Source organism: Penicillium alfredii, assembly GCF_028826965.1.
Source record: "Penicillium alfredii strain IBT 34128 chromosome Unknown utg000001l_segment0_segment0, whole genome shotgun sequence".
Taxonomy (NCBI): domain Eukaryota; kingdom Fungi; phylum Ascomycota; class Eurotiomycetes; order Eurotiales; family Aspergillaceae; genus Penicillium; species Penicillium alfredii.
This window is the reverse complement of record NW_026622698.1, coordinates 1,509,699-1,525,512: the sequence shown is the minus strand read 5'-3', so window position 1 is coordinate 1,525,512 and position 15,814 is coordinate 1,509,699. Positions and strand designations below refer to the sequence as shown.

General features: G+C 43.4%; 2 protein-coding genes across 2 annotated transcripts; both read right to left on the bottom strand.

The window, feature by feature from the left end:
- Positions 1–1,920: 1,920 nt before the first annotated feature.
- NUU61_000565 (uncharacterized protein) lies at positions 1,921–3,003 on the bottom strand (the record flags this gene model as incomplete). Its single annotated transcript, XM_056651149.1, has 4 exons — positions 1,921–2,095; positions 2,148–2,195; positions 2,290–2,874; positions 2,930–3,003. 4 exons carry the CDS (start codon positions 3,001–3,003, stop codon positions 1,921–1,923), a joined length of 882 nt encoding a protein of 293 aa, XP_056515999.1.
- A 10,633-nt stretch (positions 3,004–13,636) lies between these two features.
- Positions 13,637–14,207, bottom strand: NUU61_000564 (C2HC-type zinc finger protein; the record flags this gene model as incomplete). Its single annotated transcript, XM_056651148.1, is given in 2 exon segments — positions 13,637–13,655; positions 13,666–14,207. The coding sequence occupies 2 exon segments, from the start codon at positions 14,205–14,207 to the stop codon at positions 13,637–13,639; spliced, it is 561 nt and encodes a 186-aa protein (XP_056515998.1).
- Between the last annotated feature and the right edge of the window lie 1,607 nt (positions 14,208–15,814).

Below are 15,814 nucleotides of genomic sequence, written 5' to 3'. Positions count from 1 at the left end.
ACAATCCGGCCCCAGGGGGCTCTCGCGATGGGCACAAGATTTGCAAGAGGTTGATACAAGGGATAAACCCATGCCCTAGCTGGCCCGTACTGTCGGACCCACCCCTATTCGGCTGTTGATCGCCCCTACTTTCTGACCAATTCCCACCTTTTCACCAATTTCTCGCATCCCTCCAATTTCTACCTAATTCACCTATACCACCATAATCATACGCTTCTACGGAGCCGCCTGATTCAGCCATATTTGTTTCAAAGCTTGTCGCTGTCTCATACAAGTTTACAAATTTGTGTACTCGCTTGTAATCTAGCCGTCTCAAACTTGCAGCTGTTTCTCCTTTGCCCCGGCTTCGTCTTACCTATTATTCATGTTGTCACATTGTTCATCAACGCCTGCGAGAGCCCCTCTATCCTCCGGGGTCCCTGCCGTAACTCGTTAGCGCGGCTGCGATTCTGCGCACAACCCCTGCTACTCTCACTTCGCTGACATGAAGTCTCTTCGGCCGTTATTCCAGTCAGCCGATTAGCCACTTTATATATATATATTAAATGGCTGCCACGTAGTCACACTTCCCCATGTTTAGGTATCCACACATACTTCCGCTTTACTCTCCAGGATTTATTTAGTAGGGAATCCTCCTACGCACCGGATGTCTTACATCATTTCTTGGGTTTCATTTCCATTTATTCTGTTGATGTTACTCTGTTAAGGTTATCAAAGGTAGTGATAGGCTCTATGTTTAAATAAAGATCATTGCACTAGGCATCATCCTTTTTGTTTAACCATGCTGACTCAGAGAAGTATATAGAGCTTTACCGTTCTTTCGCGACTAGCCCGAGGTGATTGTAGGGGTATTGAATCATCTCGTGTCCAGCACCTATTAACCTTAAATCAACTTCACTGTGCCGCCACCCGGGCCAATTCAAGATTTGATTATGCAAGGGTATCTGCACCGCTATATTTGTCAAATTGAACATCGTTTGGTGTCGGACAAGCTGAGCAAAGTATGAATCTCGACCTGGGGTAATCAGTGGTATACTATCAGTTCGGCACTAGAAGGGTTAGCTGCTGCATCTCCATACCATCGTAACGATTCTTCTCTAGTATAGAAAGGATGCGTATTGTTAGATTTATTGATGATCAACGGGAATAAGACTTGGAGAGGGCGCGAATCAGTTGACTGGCAGTGGTAAGACAGGGAAATTGTTTAGAATAAATAAGCAAGAAGACCAAGATTCGCACAAGCGCCCCTGCTCCGATCCAAGGTCGAATCAGGCAATTGGATGATTTTGGGGGCTTCGCAGCGATCAAGCTTGAGCCAAGAGCAAACACAACTCTCGCCCAGCGGTCTGTGCTTTAGACATATTGCTGTAACCACACTCTGAATAATTCATATTTACTAACCTTAGTTAAGCGTATTTTGATCTGAGAAGATTCGATGTATGTCAAACTAACTTGGGACCTGCTACAAGAAATAGATGCCAAAATCCGATATTGAACTATCACCAAGAGCTCCTAGCACACTCGAGTCCGACAGCTCCTGCCTTTTACCGAAGAAATTACCCAACTTCACTTTTGTTCTCGTCAAGACTGAATGGTCCCAAAATCCCGAATCAACATTGCTCATAAATACGATACGCATCCGAATTGCTTCTATCAATCGAGCCAAAGCAACCGCATTGCGTCAAATATTTTTTGAAAGTAGGCCATGCATCCAGCTTTTCGTGTGCCTTCACTGGGTTGAGCTGTTTCTTTTTGGACTTCCAAATTTTCCAAAATTTCTTGCCTTCTTTTTCTTGTTTTTCTTCTTCAACAACGTCCGGGCGTATCATTGAAATACCACATTTCGCTTTGGCGTATCGATCCTATCAAGTCATGTGTATGAGTGCTGAGAGCTATTATGAGATATAAGGTGCTTCCATATCAACGTACCAGCGCGAACCAAGCATAGTTATCTGGATTGCGGGTGGGTTGAATCTTGCAGGTTGGGGTTTTATCCGCTTCGTTTGCCATGAGTGAGCAAAATTCAGGGTCGTAGACCTCTGGCGCAACCGCAAACCCCAGTCCATTCATCTTGCTAATCTTGCTTGACCGAATCCTGCAGCTATGAATTAGGGGAAGCAAGAGAAGGTATAGGTAGGCTGACTGACACGCTCGGAAATTCATTCAACACTTTGTTTCCAATGAATTCAAAATGCCTAGAAAAATAGTCAGCATGTAATCAAAGCAAAGGATTCGAGAGAAGAATATAAAGAAGACAGACACAGGGATTGGATAAAACAAGATACTCACCCAAGCTCATGTAACATGGTAAAAACCAGGGGCATGTCTTTTTTGGCAAACTTGCGGCTTTGGAACGCAGAGCAGTCCAGAAGATAGGGCCGGGCCTCAATATTTTTTCCACAGAATGCCATATAATAATCACCAGTTTTCCCTTGCGTGAAGTCTCCAGGGTCCATTTGCTTGGGCCGAGGGTTTAAATACGAGACACTCTTGCTATATGCAACGGTTTTATCTCCGCATTGATTGTCAGGGTCCCCAGCAACAATCCAGATTTTTGGAGAATTGTCTGCCTCGCAGCGTGGCGAAATTTTCTCTCGAATGACTTCGAGCATCTTTTCGACAACTTGACCCTCAATTTCAGAGAACCATGTCTTGAAAATATCGTCGCTGAAACCTGAGTTGCCAACCAAGTTGACTACTTCAACCAGCTGTTCCCAAAGGTGTTCGTAAAAGTTGAACCAATATGAGTCTTTCTCAAATCCGTAGTACCAGAAGGCCTCTCCTTGGAGAACTTTTTTAACTTTTAGATGCGGTGGTTTTCCATTAGGAGGGGGCTTGTCGCGTGTTCTCAGAGCGGCGATGGCATCTTTCTGTCTATAGAAGCCGTCAGATCAAGGTTCCTTATTTTAAAAAATGGATTCTGACTTACCCGAGGCGAGAAGATGCCACGCAGAAGAGAGACAGGGAGAGCGAGAGAACCGTTAAAGTCAACGGGAAACGCATGTTCAATCGGAGCTGTTAGTATCGGGGTAAAATAACCCGTGTCCTACCCGTGGCCAAATGAGATGAATTTATGTGAGCAGCATTCGCTCCCCTTAAATATGTCTACTCTAGTATGGAATTCGATCTCAAAGGATGCCTACTATTCCATTTGCAGTATCTCTCATGTTCATATTATGAGATTCGGTTTCAAAGGATCGTTTACAAACAAGGCAATGAAGCAACAGGGGGCTGACAGTAAGCAGCATCCTACGGCTTTAATTTGCTGTACTAACTAGGGCTTTCCTGCACCGATTCCTTTGACATAATTCTAACTGGCCCCTGTGCGAGGGTCCATAATGAATACTAGTAGTCAGCGTGCCCAGACCCCCAGCCTTAGCTGGCCGGTAAGGGCACCTAGCTAAGGGGGGCCCAAAATTTGACCTAGTTTTTGGCCCCCTTGTCGACCCAAAGAATGGGTATTGATAGGGGCACCTCAAGATTTTCGCTATTGACACCTCATTTTCTGACATAAGCAAAATCGCTGATATAATCAATTTTCATCACTATAGCAACTATATACTGCATATCTACTCAATATTCTGCTTCATCTCTTTTTCTCTCTTCTACTACTACCCTGCTAGTTCTTCGCTTTCTGCATACCCTATCTGCTTCGTCTGCTCTATCATGCATACCATGCAAACCAACCCCGCTATGCCTACCCTTAGCACCCCTACTGCCGCTACTCCCCCCGATATCTCTGCTGCCACCACTGGCAATTCGACTGTCGATTTGCCTACTAGACCCCTCGCCAATTCGCCTACTAATTCGCCTGCCGATTCGCATGCTGATTCGCCTGCTGCTGCCACTACCGATCTGCTGCCCCCACCACAACGAACCTTCCCTAATCGGGATGAATTGGTCGATTTTATGCGCCAATAGGGTATAGCGCAGGGGTATGCTACTACTATCAAGCGGTCCAATGCTGATAGGCAAGTCTATCTCCACTGCGATAGATCTGGGGTATATTCGGACCGAATACAAGCGCCTGTAGGCGCCAAAAGGCGCAAAACGAGTACTCGGCGGCAAAATTGTCCATTTTTGGTATATAGGAGTCGCTAGAGGAGTTCTGATTGGCTACTTTAGGTAAAGAACCCCGCGTATAATCATTCTGCTGATCAAGATATAATAGCGTACCTAATCGCACGTTAATTTACCCCAACGCAGAAAACCTTAATTCAACGACTCTCTGCTATTAGACCGAAGTATATTATTAGTGCGCTATATAGCGAGTCCCCTCGTCAACGAATCATACCACGCGATGTCTATAATATACGAGCAGAAATTCGACGAAAAGAGATAGGAGAACGTAGTATTCTTGAATATCTATAGATACTACTCGATTTAGAAGGTTATAAATATTTATTCAAGCAAGATAATATAGGGTATATCGAATTTTTTCTTTTCTCTCATCCTTAGTTAATTCAATTGGCCAATTTATATAATAAGGTATTTATCTTATCTATTTTTATATGATTTTATTAGCTAATATTTTAAGGTTTTTATTATGGATTGCATATATATATTACGAACCACTAACTGGTCACGGTGAGTAGGGTCCTTAAAGGGTAATACTTCTCTTGGAGTACTATAGGCCTTAAGTATGATCCGTAACCGTACTAACGCCACGTAGGGCCTTAAATAGACTCGGGTCTTTAGGGTACTTACAAGGTGTAATAGTTAGGGCGCCGATTAAGTTAGTTATTTAGGGATCCGAGATTATTAAGTAAGCTCCTAAGATCGTTAAGGTTTTTAGCTTTTATAGTCGAGACTGTGAATAATACTTAAGTAACAATAGTATAAAGATTGATTACATAGAACTAAGTATATACCGGAAATAAGTATTTTTATATCCTCCGCCTTCTTAGCCTAGTAGACTAGTAGATGGTATAGTGGTAGGTGAGACTTAGCGTCGTCTACCGTTTGATCGATATACCCCTCTACTACCTATATATAGTCACGTGATAATCTTAACTATCTTGTTTGGTGATCTATTATATCGCTCTGTGTGGGCCAGATCGATTGGTAGTTATAGGGTCTATAACACTATCTCCCCCTCTTCTCGGGTTTCGCCCTCGAACCCCTTATAACCTGTCCGTCCCTAGGTTGTGTCTTTTCTCTTTAGTATATCCTTCGTCTATAATACCTAAATAAAAGGCTAACGTAGTTATTGAGAGTATCCCTAAACTTCCGTCGTTATAGGATTAAGTCGCTGGTTATATTTATTAGTCGAATTATATTTCGGATAACAGTTTTATTACCTCTGTCTTATATTCTTATTGTGCTAGGTCTAGCGAAGATTGCGTAATAGACTATTCCCGAAGATACTTAAAATATATATTATATACTTATACCGGTTATTCCTATAAAAGGGAATTCTACACTAGCACGGAATAGGATCTACTATCTTGTGCTAAGTCGAAGTTGTTAATAGATATTAAAAGGAATAAATTAGAGTTAGATTTATTAGAGCCTAAGCTAAGCGAGTTATAAGGTTATCTCGCGGTGTTACACTAATAAGTATTAGATAAATAAAAGTAGTATTAGGCGACGATAAGTCGTTAACGTTATCTATAGAAATAAATAGCCTTCTTGAAGTAGAAGGGCTTTAAGATATTAGAGCATGATATAGAGTTATTAGCGATTCTAGATAAAAAATAAACGTCCCTAGAGTAGGCTATATCTTCTGCTCTTAATCTTTAGTAGTTAGCGGCTATTACTAAGAATCTGAATTTTGATTAGATATAGGATAAAATTATCTAGATCCCTTTAGTTTTTTAGGATAGCGCTAGTTCCGGCGCTTCCTCTACTATCACTACTAGAGCGTTCTCTTAGCCGTAAGGTAGTACTACTTAACTAACTAGTAACAGCCCCTTAAATACACGATAGGTTCCTATGTATTTTCCGAGGTAGGGTACCTTTTTTATTTTATAAGAAATTATTGTTAACTATTATATTAGTAGTTATCTATGATTGCTTCGATCTTGTACTTATTTTTAGTTTCTTCTTTAATTTCTATATTTATAGCGAGTTCGGCGTTCTTTAGTATAGGTTCGAGTAATAAGATATAAAATACTGAATAAATCCTTTTTATACTTTCCAATAGTTTTAGATAGTAGTTAACTAGTCCTATCTTTTCTTCGATCGTAAATAGTCCTAGTTTCTTATAGTCGAGCTTATCGCTTAGTCGTTTAGTTTTAATATTTCGTTATAGGAGGTAGACCTTCTCCCTCTTTTTTAAATTAGGGCTATCCCGATAACGCTAGTCGTAGTATATCTTTATATATAGATTTAGAAATTCGATATCCTAAGCTATTTACGTATAAAGCTATTTAACTCCGGTAGCTAGTAATTATGTTAATTTTGCTATATTATATTTATTCTATAGTTCTCCGATTAACTTAGGATTATATCCGTAGTTTACGAAAGATAGTGTTTCTTTTATAGTTACGTATATCGCGTTATTATACGCGAACTATACAATTAGCAATAATCCTACCTAATTATCCTATTAGTAGTTTATATAGTATCTTAGGTATTATTCTAATATCTAGTTAACTTGTTTAGTCTATCTATTTATTTATAGATAATATAAGGTAGAGAGTCTATATTTAATATCTATTTAGTCCGTAAATAACTACTATATATTAGATATAAATAATTTATCTTGGTCTAATATAATCTTGTCTGGTATTCTGTGATTTATAAAAATATAACGAAGTAGTATATTCGCTATACAATTTACGTCGATATTTTCTATAATTATAATTATATATATATATTTCGTAAGTCGATCGACTATAACTATAATTATATCGTATCCTTCTAATTTAGGTAGTTTTGTGATAAAGTCTATAGTTATTTATTCCTATAGTTATATTAGTATATTTAAGATTTATATTTCTTTTTAGGGAAGTTATCTCAGTATCTTGTCTCGTTAGTATATATTATAATTTCTGATATAGTTTCTTACTTTTTAGTATATATTCGGAAAGTAGTAATTACGAGAGATCTATTTTATAGTTTTTTCGATTCCTAGATATCTATACGTAGGTAAATCATAATATTTTAGAATGATTCCTTTCTATAGTAGTTATAGAACGTAGATTAGTCTATAGATAAGGATAAGTCCTTTATTACTTATAGTACTATATTAGTCTATTGCTAAGATTTTCTATATAGATTCGTCTTCGTTAATAGCTCTATAAATCTACTTAAGCTAATCGTTATCTTTAGGTTCGTTTATTGTAGAGAGTATCTATCGATTATATATAATTTCTCCTCGTTCGTTAGTTATTAGAATGGTAGGTTCTGCTTCTCTAGTTCCTAACTCGTAATCTAGTCGTTAGCTAAGTATATTGGTAACTACGTTTTTAGTTCTTTTGTAATATATAATTCTAAAATCGTACTACGAAAGAGTTTTAGCCTATCTAACTTATTATTAGGTAAGTTTCTTCGTTATTATAAAAAATATTAGGTTATAATAGTCTATTCTAACTATTATAGTATATTTTACTCCTTCTAGATATACTCTCTAGACTTAGAATACTAATATTATAGCTAAGAGTTCCTTATTATAGATATCGTAGTTAAGTTCCGCGGGAATTATTTTCCTAGATTAAAATATAACTAGTTATAGTGTATTTTCCTTATTAGATTAGAGTAGCTATACTCCTAATATATAGTCTAATATATTAGTTTCTAAAATATATAGTTATTTATAGTTAAAGACTTTTATAATCCTATCTTTAGTATATAGGTTCTTAAGTTTCTGGAATATTTCTTCTACTATATTATCCTATTTAAAGGTTTCTCTTTTTTTAGTAAATTAGTAGAGTCCGGCTATATATTTCGAGTATTATAGTATAAGCTTTCGGTAGTAATTATATAATCTAAGGAAGCTTTAGATATCTCTAGTGTTTTATAGTATAGGCTAATCGATAATAGCCTTAATTTTTTTTTCTCTATCCCTAATCCTCGTAAGCTAATAGTATATCCTAGGAACGTCGTTTCCTAGATATAGAATTTATACTTCTTAGGTTTTAGTGTAACTTTAGCTTCTCTAAGCTTTTATAATATCTTTCTATTATACTCTACGTATTTAGCCTCTATTTTAGAGAATACTAAAATATTATCTAAATAGGCTATTATAAAAGTATCGAGATACTTTTTTAGTATACTAAAAATAAAACGTTAGAATAACGCTAGTATATTGTTACGAACTGCTAACTGGTCACGGTGAGTAACGTCCGCAAAGGTGATACTTCTCTAGGAGTACTGCAGGCCTCAAGCGTATCCGCAACCGTACCAATGCCTCGGGGGCCTTCTATGGGCTCGGGTCTCTAGGGTGCTTGCAAGGTGTGCCAGTTAGAGCGCCGGTCAAGTCAGTCACTTAGGGATCGAGGATCACTAAGTAAGCTCCCAAGACCGTTGGAGGGTTGTCGCTATGTTCGAACTGTGAAGTACCAAAGGGTGGTTCCAAGTAACAATGATGGGATTGATCACGAAGAACTAAATACATGTGGTAAAGACTGTCCTTATATATCCCTTGCCCAGTATTCCACGCCCTCGTTTGTGGTATACTGCATGCAGGCATGTAGTAGTCCCATTGATATACCATCCGATATACCATTCCTTGGCGATGGATCGTGGTATATTGTCACGTGACTTATACCCTTGTTGTCCTGCATCATCACCGCGGGGTTGGTTGGCTCTGGTTTCCTCTTGTACCCCTGTTGGCGCGAGTGAGGTGGCTTGGTTCGTAACATCATCTCCCCCTCTTCCAGATTTTCGTCCTCGAAAAGTCCTTAAATTCTCGGTGTCCCCTCTAGGTGAGTTCCCACAATGTTGTCCCGTCATGTCCCCCCGCACTGCCGTTAAACCGAAGCGTAACAAGTACGCTGATAACGCTCGTTTGGGTGATAGGATTGAACGAACTGGTCGCCCCGTGGATTTCCCGTGCGATTATTGTCTTATTCGTGGAAAGTGTTGCATCATGAGTCCTTTCGTGAAGAGTAAGAAGTGTTCGACTTGTGCTCGTCGTGGACACACTTGTGAGAGGAGTTTCCACACAGATAAGGAGTGGGATGACCTGCAACAAAATGAACGAAAGTTGGCGTCCGATCTCGAGGAGGCCCAAAAGCAATTTCTTCAGCATTCGCAAAAGATGAATGAGGCGATGGCAAAGGTCCTTCGCCTCCAAAAACATCAACAATTTCTCAAAGAACGTGGTGGTCGGATGTTGGATCACGATCAGACGACGTTGGATCGGTTAAACGAAGAGGATCCCCCTACCGCCGAGGAATTTCGTGATTTTGATCGGTTGGCGGAGCAGCAGGAGATTCGTCAATTGGCTGCTACGTCGGGAGACGCTAGTCTGATGAGGATGACTCAGTCTCTGGATCAGATGCCTCCTGGCTTCTGGAGTGTCGAGGCTGCGATTGCCGAAGGGAATTTCGATCTATCCGCTGGTGGAACTGTTGAACCAGCTGAGAGCAACCCGTCAGGTGCTCAATAGGTTCCCAAGTGTTTTCAGAGGTATCGTACCCCTTCCATTTGACAAGGTAGTGAGGCTTGCCACTGATGCGTTTGTTGTCCAGAACTTTTTCGACTTCATATTCGTTTTCGGTTTCTTCTTCGATTTCCACGTTGGTAGCGAGTTCGGCGTTTTCTGGTGCGGGTTCGAGTAACGAGATATGAAACGTTGGGTGAATGCGTCGCATGCTTTCTGGTAGTTTCAAGCGAAAATTGACTGGTCCTGTTTGTTCTTCAATTTCGAATGGTCCCAACTTCAGGTGGTCGAGTTTCGCGCTCGGTCGCTTGGTTTTGATGTTTCGTCGTAGGAGGTAGACCTTCTCCCCCTTTTTCAGATCAGGGCCGGCTCGGTGGCGCTGGTCGTAGTGCGTTTTCATGCGTAGGTTCAGAAATTCGATGTCTCGAGCCATTTGCATGTGGAGTTGCTTGATCCCGGTGGTCAGTAGTCTTGCGGATTCTGCCACAGTTCTCTCGTTTCGGGGTTCTCCGATTAACTTGGGATTATACCCATAGTTCGCGAAGAACGGCGATTCCTTCGTCGTTGCATGCATCGCGTTGTTGTAAGCGAATTGTGCAATTGGTAACAATCCTGCCCAATCGTCTTGCTGGTGGTTCACATGGTGTCTCAGGTATTGTTCCAGAGTCTGGTTGACTCGTTCTGTCTGTCCGTTGGTTTGCGGGTGATATGCAGTAGAGAGTCTGTGCTCAATACCCATTTGGTCCGCAAATGATTGCCACATATTGGATGTGAACAGTTTGTCTCGGTCCGATGTGATCTTGTCGGGTACTCCATGGTTTCCGAAAACGTAGCGAAGTAGTATATTCGCCATTCGGTTTGCGTCGATGCTTTCTTTTGTCGCAACCATATATGCGTACTTTGTGAGTCGGTCGACAATGACCATGATCATATCGCAACCTTCTGATTCTGGTAGTTTCGTGATAAAGTCCATGGTAATCCATTCCCATGGCCGCGTTGGCGTGTCTGCTGTCTGCATTTCCCCGTAAGGAAGGTGTCGTGATGGCTTGTTCCGTTGACATGTGTCGCAACTTTTGATGTACCCCCTTACTTTTCGGTGCATGTTCGGGATGTAGTAGTTGCGTGAGATATGTTCCATTGTTTTTTCAACTCCCATATGTCCGTGCGTCGGGAAGTCGTGGTGTTTTTTGATGACTTCGTTCTGCAGCGATCGTGGAACATAGATCAAGCCATGGATGATGACGAATCCGTCGTCGCTTGTAGTGCCGTTGTGACGTTCGTTCCCGAGGACTGCTTGCATTGATTCGTCCTCGGCGGTGGCTCTTCGGACCTTGTCTAGCCATCCGTCGTCTTCGATTTCGCTGGTTGCTGCGAGTATTTGTCGGTTGTAGACGATGTCTCCTTGGTCGTTTGTAGTGAGGATAGCGGGCTCCGCTTCCTTTGTGCCGATCTGATAGTCAGGTCGTCTGCTGAGTGCGTCTGCGACAGCGTTTTCAGTCCCTTTGCAGTGAACAATCTTAAAATCGTATTGTGCAAGGGTTTCAGCCCATCTAGCTTGCCGTCGAGTGAGTTTCTTCGTGGTGGTGAAGAATGTCAGGTTGTGGTGGTCCGTCTTGACCGTCACAGTATGCTTTGCTCCTTCGAGGTACGCTCTCCAGACTTGAAATGCTGACACTATAGCAAGCAGTTCTTTGTCGTGGATGTCGTAATTGAGTTCTGCGGGGATCATCTTCCTAGACCAAAATGCGATTGGTCTGGGCTTTCCGTTTTCGTCCGGCTGGGTCAGTTGTGCTCCCAGGGCGTAGTCTGATGCGTCGGTTTCCATCGTGGTTGGCTTTTCGTAGTCGAAGATTCCAACGACTGTTCGTTTCTCGAACAAGCTCTTGAGTTTTTGGAATGATTCTTCTGCTTTGTCGTCCCAGTTGAACGTTTCTCCCTTCTTGGTGAATCGGTATAGTCCGGCGGCGTATTTCGAGTAACCCGGGACTAGTTTCCGATAGTAATTTGCCAATCCAAGAAAGCTTTGTACGTCCTTGACGTTTCTGGGTGTGGGCCATTCCACAATGCTTTTGACCTTTTCTTCTTCCATTCCTAGACCGTCGAGGCTGATGGTGTATCCAAGGAAGCTGGTTTCCTGGACGTGGAATTCGCATTTCTTGAGCTTCAGAGTGACTTTGGCTTCTCTGAGCTTCTGCAGCACCTTTTTGTTGTGTTCAATATGTTCTGCTTCGGTCTTGGAGAATACTAAGATATCATCCAAGTAAGCGATAACAAAAACATCGAGGTATTCTTCCAGAACGGTGAAGATGAACCTCTGGAACGATGCTGGTGCGTTGGTAAGACCAAAAGGCATAACCACATATTCGAAGTGTCCGAATTTGGTCCTGAATGCTGTCTTCCATTCATGGCCTTCCTTGATCCTGAGCCGATTGTAAGCCTCAGTGATGTCGTACTTGGTGAAGTATTTGGCTCCTTGAATGCGGTCTTGGATCTCGTGAATCAGTGGTAACGGATGTCGATCTTTGATGGTAATCGAATTTAATTGTCGATAGTCCACACAAAGTCGAAGACTTCCATCTTTCTTTGGTACGAATAGGATAGGATATCCTGCTGGTGAGGTGGATTTCCGAATGTATCCTTTCCTCAGGTTCGTGTCGATGTATTCCTTCAGCGTCTCCGATTCCTTCTGTGAGAGCTGGTAAATTGGTCTGAATGTAGGCTCCTTGCCTTCTTCGAGGTTGACCTCGTGGTCGTACGGGCCATGCTCTGGTAGCGTGCCCTCCTTTGGTGGCGTAAACACATCCTGGAAGTCTTGGTATTCCTCAGGAATCTGTGTTTCTTCCCCTGTTGCACAGAGGGCTGTGGAGCCGTGTTCAACCATCACGTACTCCCTTAGCTCGTCGTCTGTCATATCCGGTCGTTGCTCGGTGTTGACGATGGTACTGGCTTCCGTTGCCTTGTACTGTGCCCCGCCTCTGGGCCGAGTGCTCCTCTTAAGTTTGCCTTCGTGAGGGCCTCGAGGGCCACCTGTCACCCCTTGACTAGGTCCCTGTGCTGGTCTGTATCTGTTCCCGGTCCATGTCTCACTGGTTTGTCGGCATTCACATCGGTTGAAGACAATGAGTCCTTTCTGCCAATCGATAGCTGGGTTATGTCTTCGTAACCACGGAACTCCTAGCACGACGTCGTACTGCCCGAGGTTGGTGATGTTGAAGTTGATTGTTTCAAAATGATTTCCCAAAACCATCGGCAGGTCCCCTGTTTCGTGCGTAATTCCCGTGCTGAGTGGTTCTCCATTGAGTCCAGTAAGAGGTAAGAGCTCCTCTTTTCGTCGCCGCTGGATTGTATATTCCTGACAGCACTGTGGGCTCATGAAGTTTCCGCTGGCTCCTGAGTCGATCATCGCTCGCATATTCTTGTATGCGACGTTGACGAAGACTTTCATATGTGCCCCCCACTGTGTTGCTGCGAGTTGTGGTGTGGGTGCAATTTTCTTGTTGCCGTGCCATGTTCCTGTGTATTCGGGCTTCCACTGGGGTCGTTTTTCCCATCGCAAAGGTCTCGGCTCAACTCCAAGGTTGAGTTTCCCTGGGTAGTGGAGCATGCAATTGTCGTCGTAGCATCCTACAACCGCCCTGATGTCATGTTTCGGGTGTCGTGCGTATCCTCGACACGCGCATCGTGGATGCTCACATGGACAGGTTGGTTGGTCCTGGGATAGCTCTTCCCGAGCCGACTCATCCTGTTGGCCTTTTGTCTCGTCACTCGAGGTTTCTCTGTTCCTGGGGTTTTCCTGAGGCGTTTCCAGGATCGTCTCTTCCGTTTCTGGGAGTGTGGGTGGAGTTTCTGGGATCTCCGGCGTTCCTGGGATTTCAATTGGTGTCCTCAGGATACCTGTGCCCCACTCCTGGGAATCGTCCGACAATTCCTGGGAGTCGATGGTGTTCCAGGGACCGTACTGGGTCCATCCTTGACTCTCAATATCTTCTGAGCCTTGCTTGAAGCGCTCAAAGTGTTCCTCCGCGCTACCAGCTTGCGCGGGCGTCCTAAGGACTAGGTCGTCCATATAGACCTCGTTGTTTTGTGTCAGTTCCGCGGCATGATCCTTCGCGTACATCTGCGGCGAGTTTTCGATGATTTCATAGTCGATCTCTGGGAATTCTTCGTCGTCTGTTTCGGAGAGCATTCGCTCATCCCGATACAGTCCTGGTGGCTTGCTCCCATCCACAATCATGGGGCCTTCCCAGTCGCGCTCCTGCGTCGCGTAGAGCCGTTGAGGCTTCCCTTGTTCTGGTTTCTCGGTGCCAGTAGTGTCGTACGCACCTCTTCGTTCTTGGGTCGCGTTCAATTGTTGGGGTTTCTCCTGCCTCTTGCTTCGGCAGTCCTTGATTCGGTGTCCTGGCTTACCACAGTTGAAGCACAGGTTGTTGTTTTTGCGTCGTTTCTGTTCTTCGGTAGGCAGCCTTGCTGCATCGAGTTCCATTGGTTTGGGTCCGTAGGGGTCGTTGTCCCTTCTCCCAAAGTTCCGTCTTTGTTGGAATCGTCCGCCGTTTCCTCGTCCTGGGTTACGGCGCCATTGTTTAAGTTCGCTTTCTTCTCGCTGTCGGTCGTAGAAGCGGTTATCGATTCGTACAACAGTGTCGACGAATTCATTCATGGTGGTAGGTCGTCCGATTCGAGCGATTTCGTCCTTGATGTGTGATTTCAGCCCCCCATAGAATGGTGGAATCAAAGCGTAGTCGTCCCATCCTAGGATTGCGGCGTGTGCCATGAACTCGGCAACGTAGGCTGTTGCGGAGGTGGTTTGTCGAGTTCGTGCAAGTTTCCGTTCAGCCGTTGCTTTCGCGTCGATATCGCCGAAGGTTCGTTCAAGCAATTGTCGGAAGCTGCTGTATCGCGAAAAGATGCCCTGGGCCATGGCAGACCAGGCGTCTGGAGTCTTTTCATAGTATTCTCGAATGTACGGTTCCAACCAATCCCATGCTTGTCCTCGTAGGTATGATGACACAAAGATGACTTTTGCGGCGTCGTTGACTAGCCTTCCTCTGTTCATGTCAAGGTGCATATCCATCTGGGTGAGGAACCCTCGAAGCTTAGATCGAGTACCGTCGAAGCTCTCTGCTTTGGGTAACTTGATTCCCACGGAAGATGCTGGTGCGGAGGCGGCGATTTGGGCTGCACTTTGCTCGACTGAGTCTCGAAGGTCTCCAATGTCGTGGTCATGCTTGCTGCTAAAGGTGTTGAGCTGGCTGATCAGGGTGTGAATCTGTTCTTCCAGTGCCCTGACTCGTTTCTCATCTTCATCGTCCGAATCCAAGTCGGTGTGTCGTGTTTGCGTTTTCGGTGGCAGAGGCTCGATCGCCTTGCCCTTGTTGTTACTGCCGTGCGACGCCATGATGCTTGGACTTCACGGTTCGATGACAGGGTGATCAATGTGTTACGAACTGCTAACTGGTCACGGTGAGTAACGTCCGCAAAGGTGATACTTCTCTAGGAGTACTGCAGGCCTCAAGCGTATCCGCAACCGTACCAATGCCTCGGGGGCCTTCTATGGGCTCGGGTCTCTAGGGTGCTTGCAAGGTGTGCCAGTTAGAGCGCCGGTCAAGTCAGTCACTTAGGGATCGAGGATCACTAAGTAAGCTCCCAAGACCGTTGGAGGGTTGTCGCTATGTTCGAACTGTGAAGTACCAAAGGGTGGTTCCAAGTAACAATGATGGGATTGATCACGAAGAACTAAATACATGTGGTAAAGACTGTCCTTATATATCCCTTGCCCAGTATTCCACGCCCTCGTTTGTGGTATACTGCATGCAGGCATGTAGTAGTCCCATTGATATACCATCCGATATACCATTCCTTGGCGATGGATCGTGGTATATTGTCACGTGACTTATACCCTTGTTGTCCTGCATCATCACCGCGGGGTTGGTTGGCTCTGGTTTCCTCTTGTACCCCTGTTGGCGCGAGTGAGGTGGCTTGGTTCGTAACATATATTAGTAAGTCTAAAAGATATAATAGTATATTTAAAATATCTAAACTTGGTTCGAAATACTATTTTCTATTTATGGCCTTCTTTAATCTATAGCTAATTATAGGTATTTGTGATATTATACTTCGTAAAGTAATTAGCGTCTTAGATCCGGTTTTAGATCTTACTAATTAAAGATAGTAGGTATTAATCTTTAATAGTTATCGAATTTAGTTATTAGTAATCTATATAAAGTCGAAATAATCTATCCTTTTTTAGTATAAAGAGGATAGGAT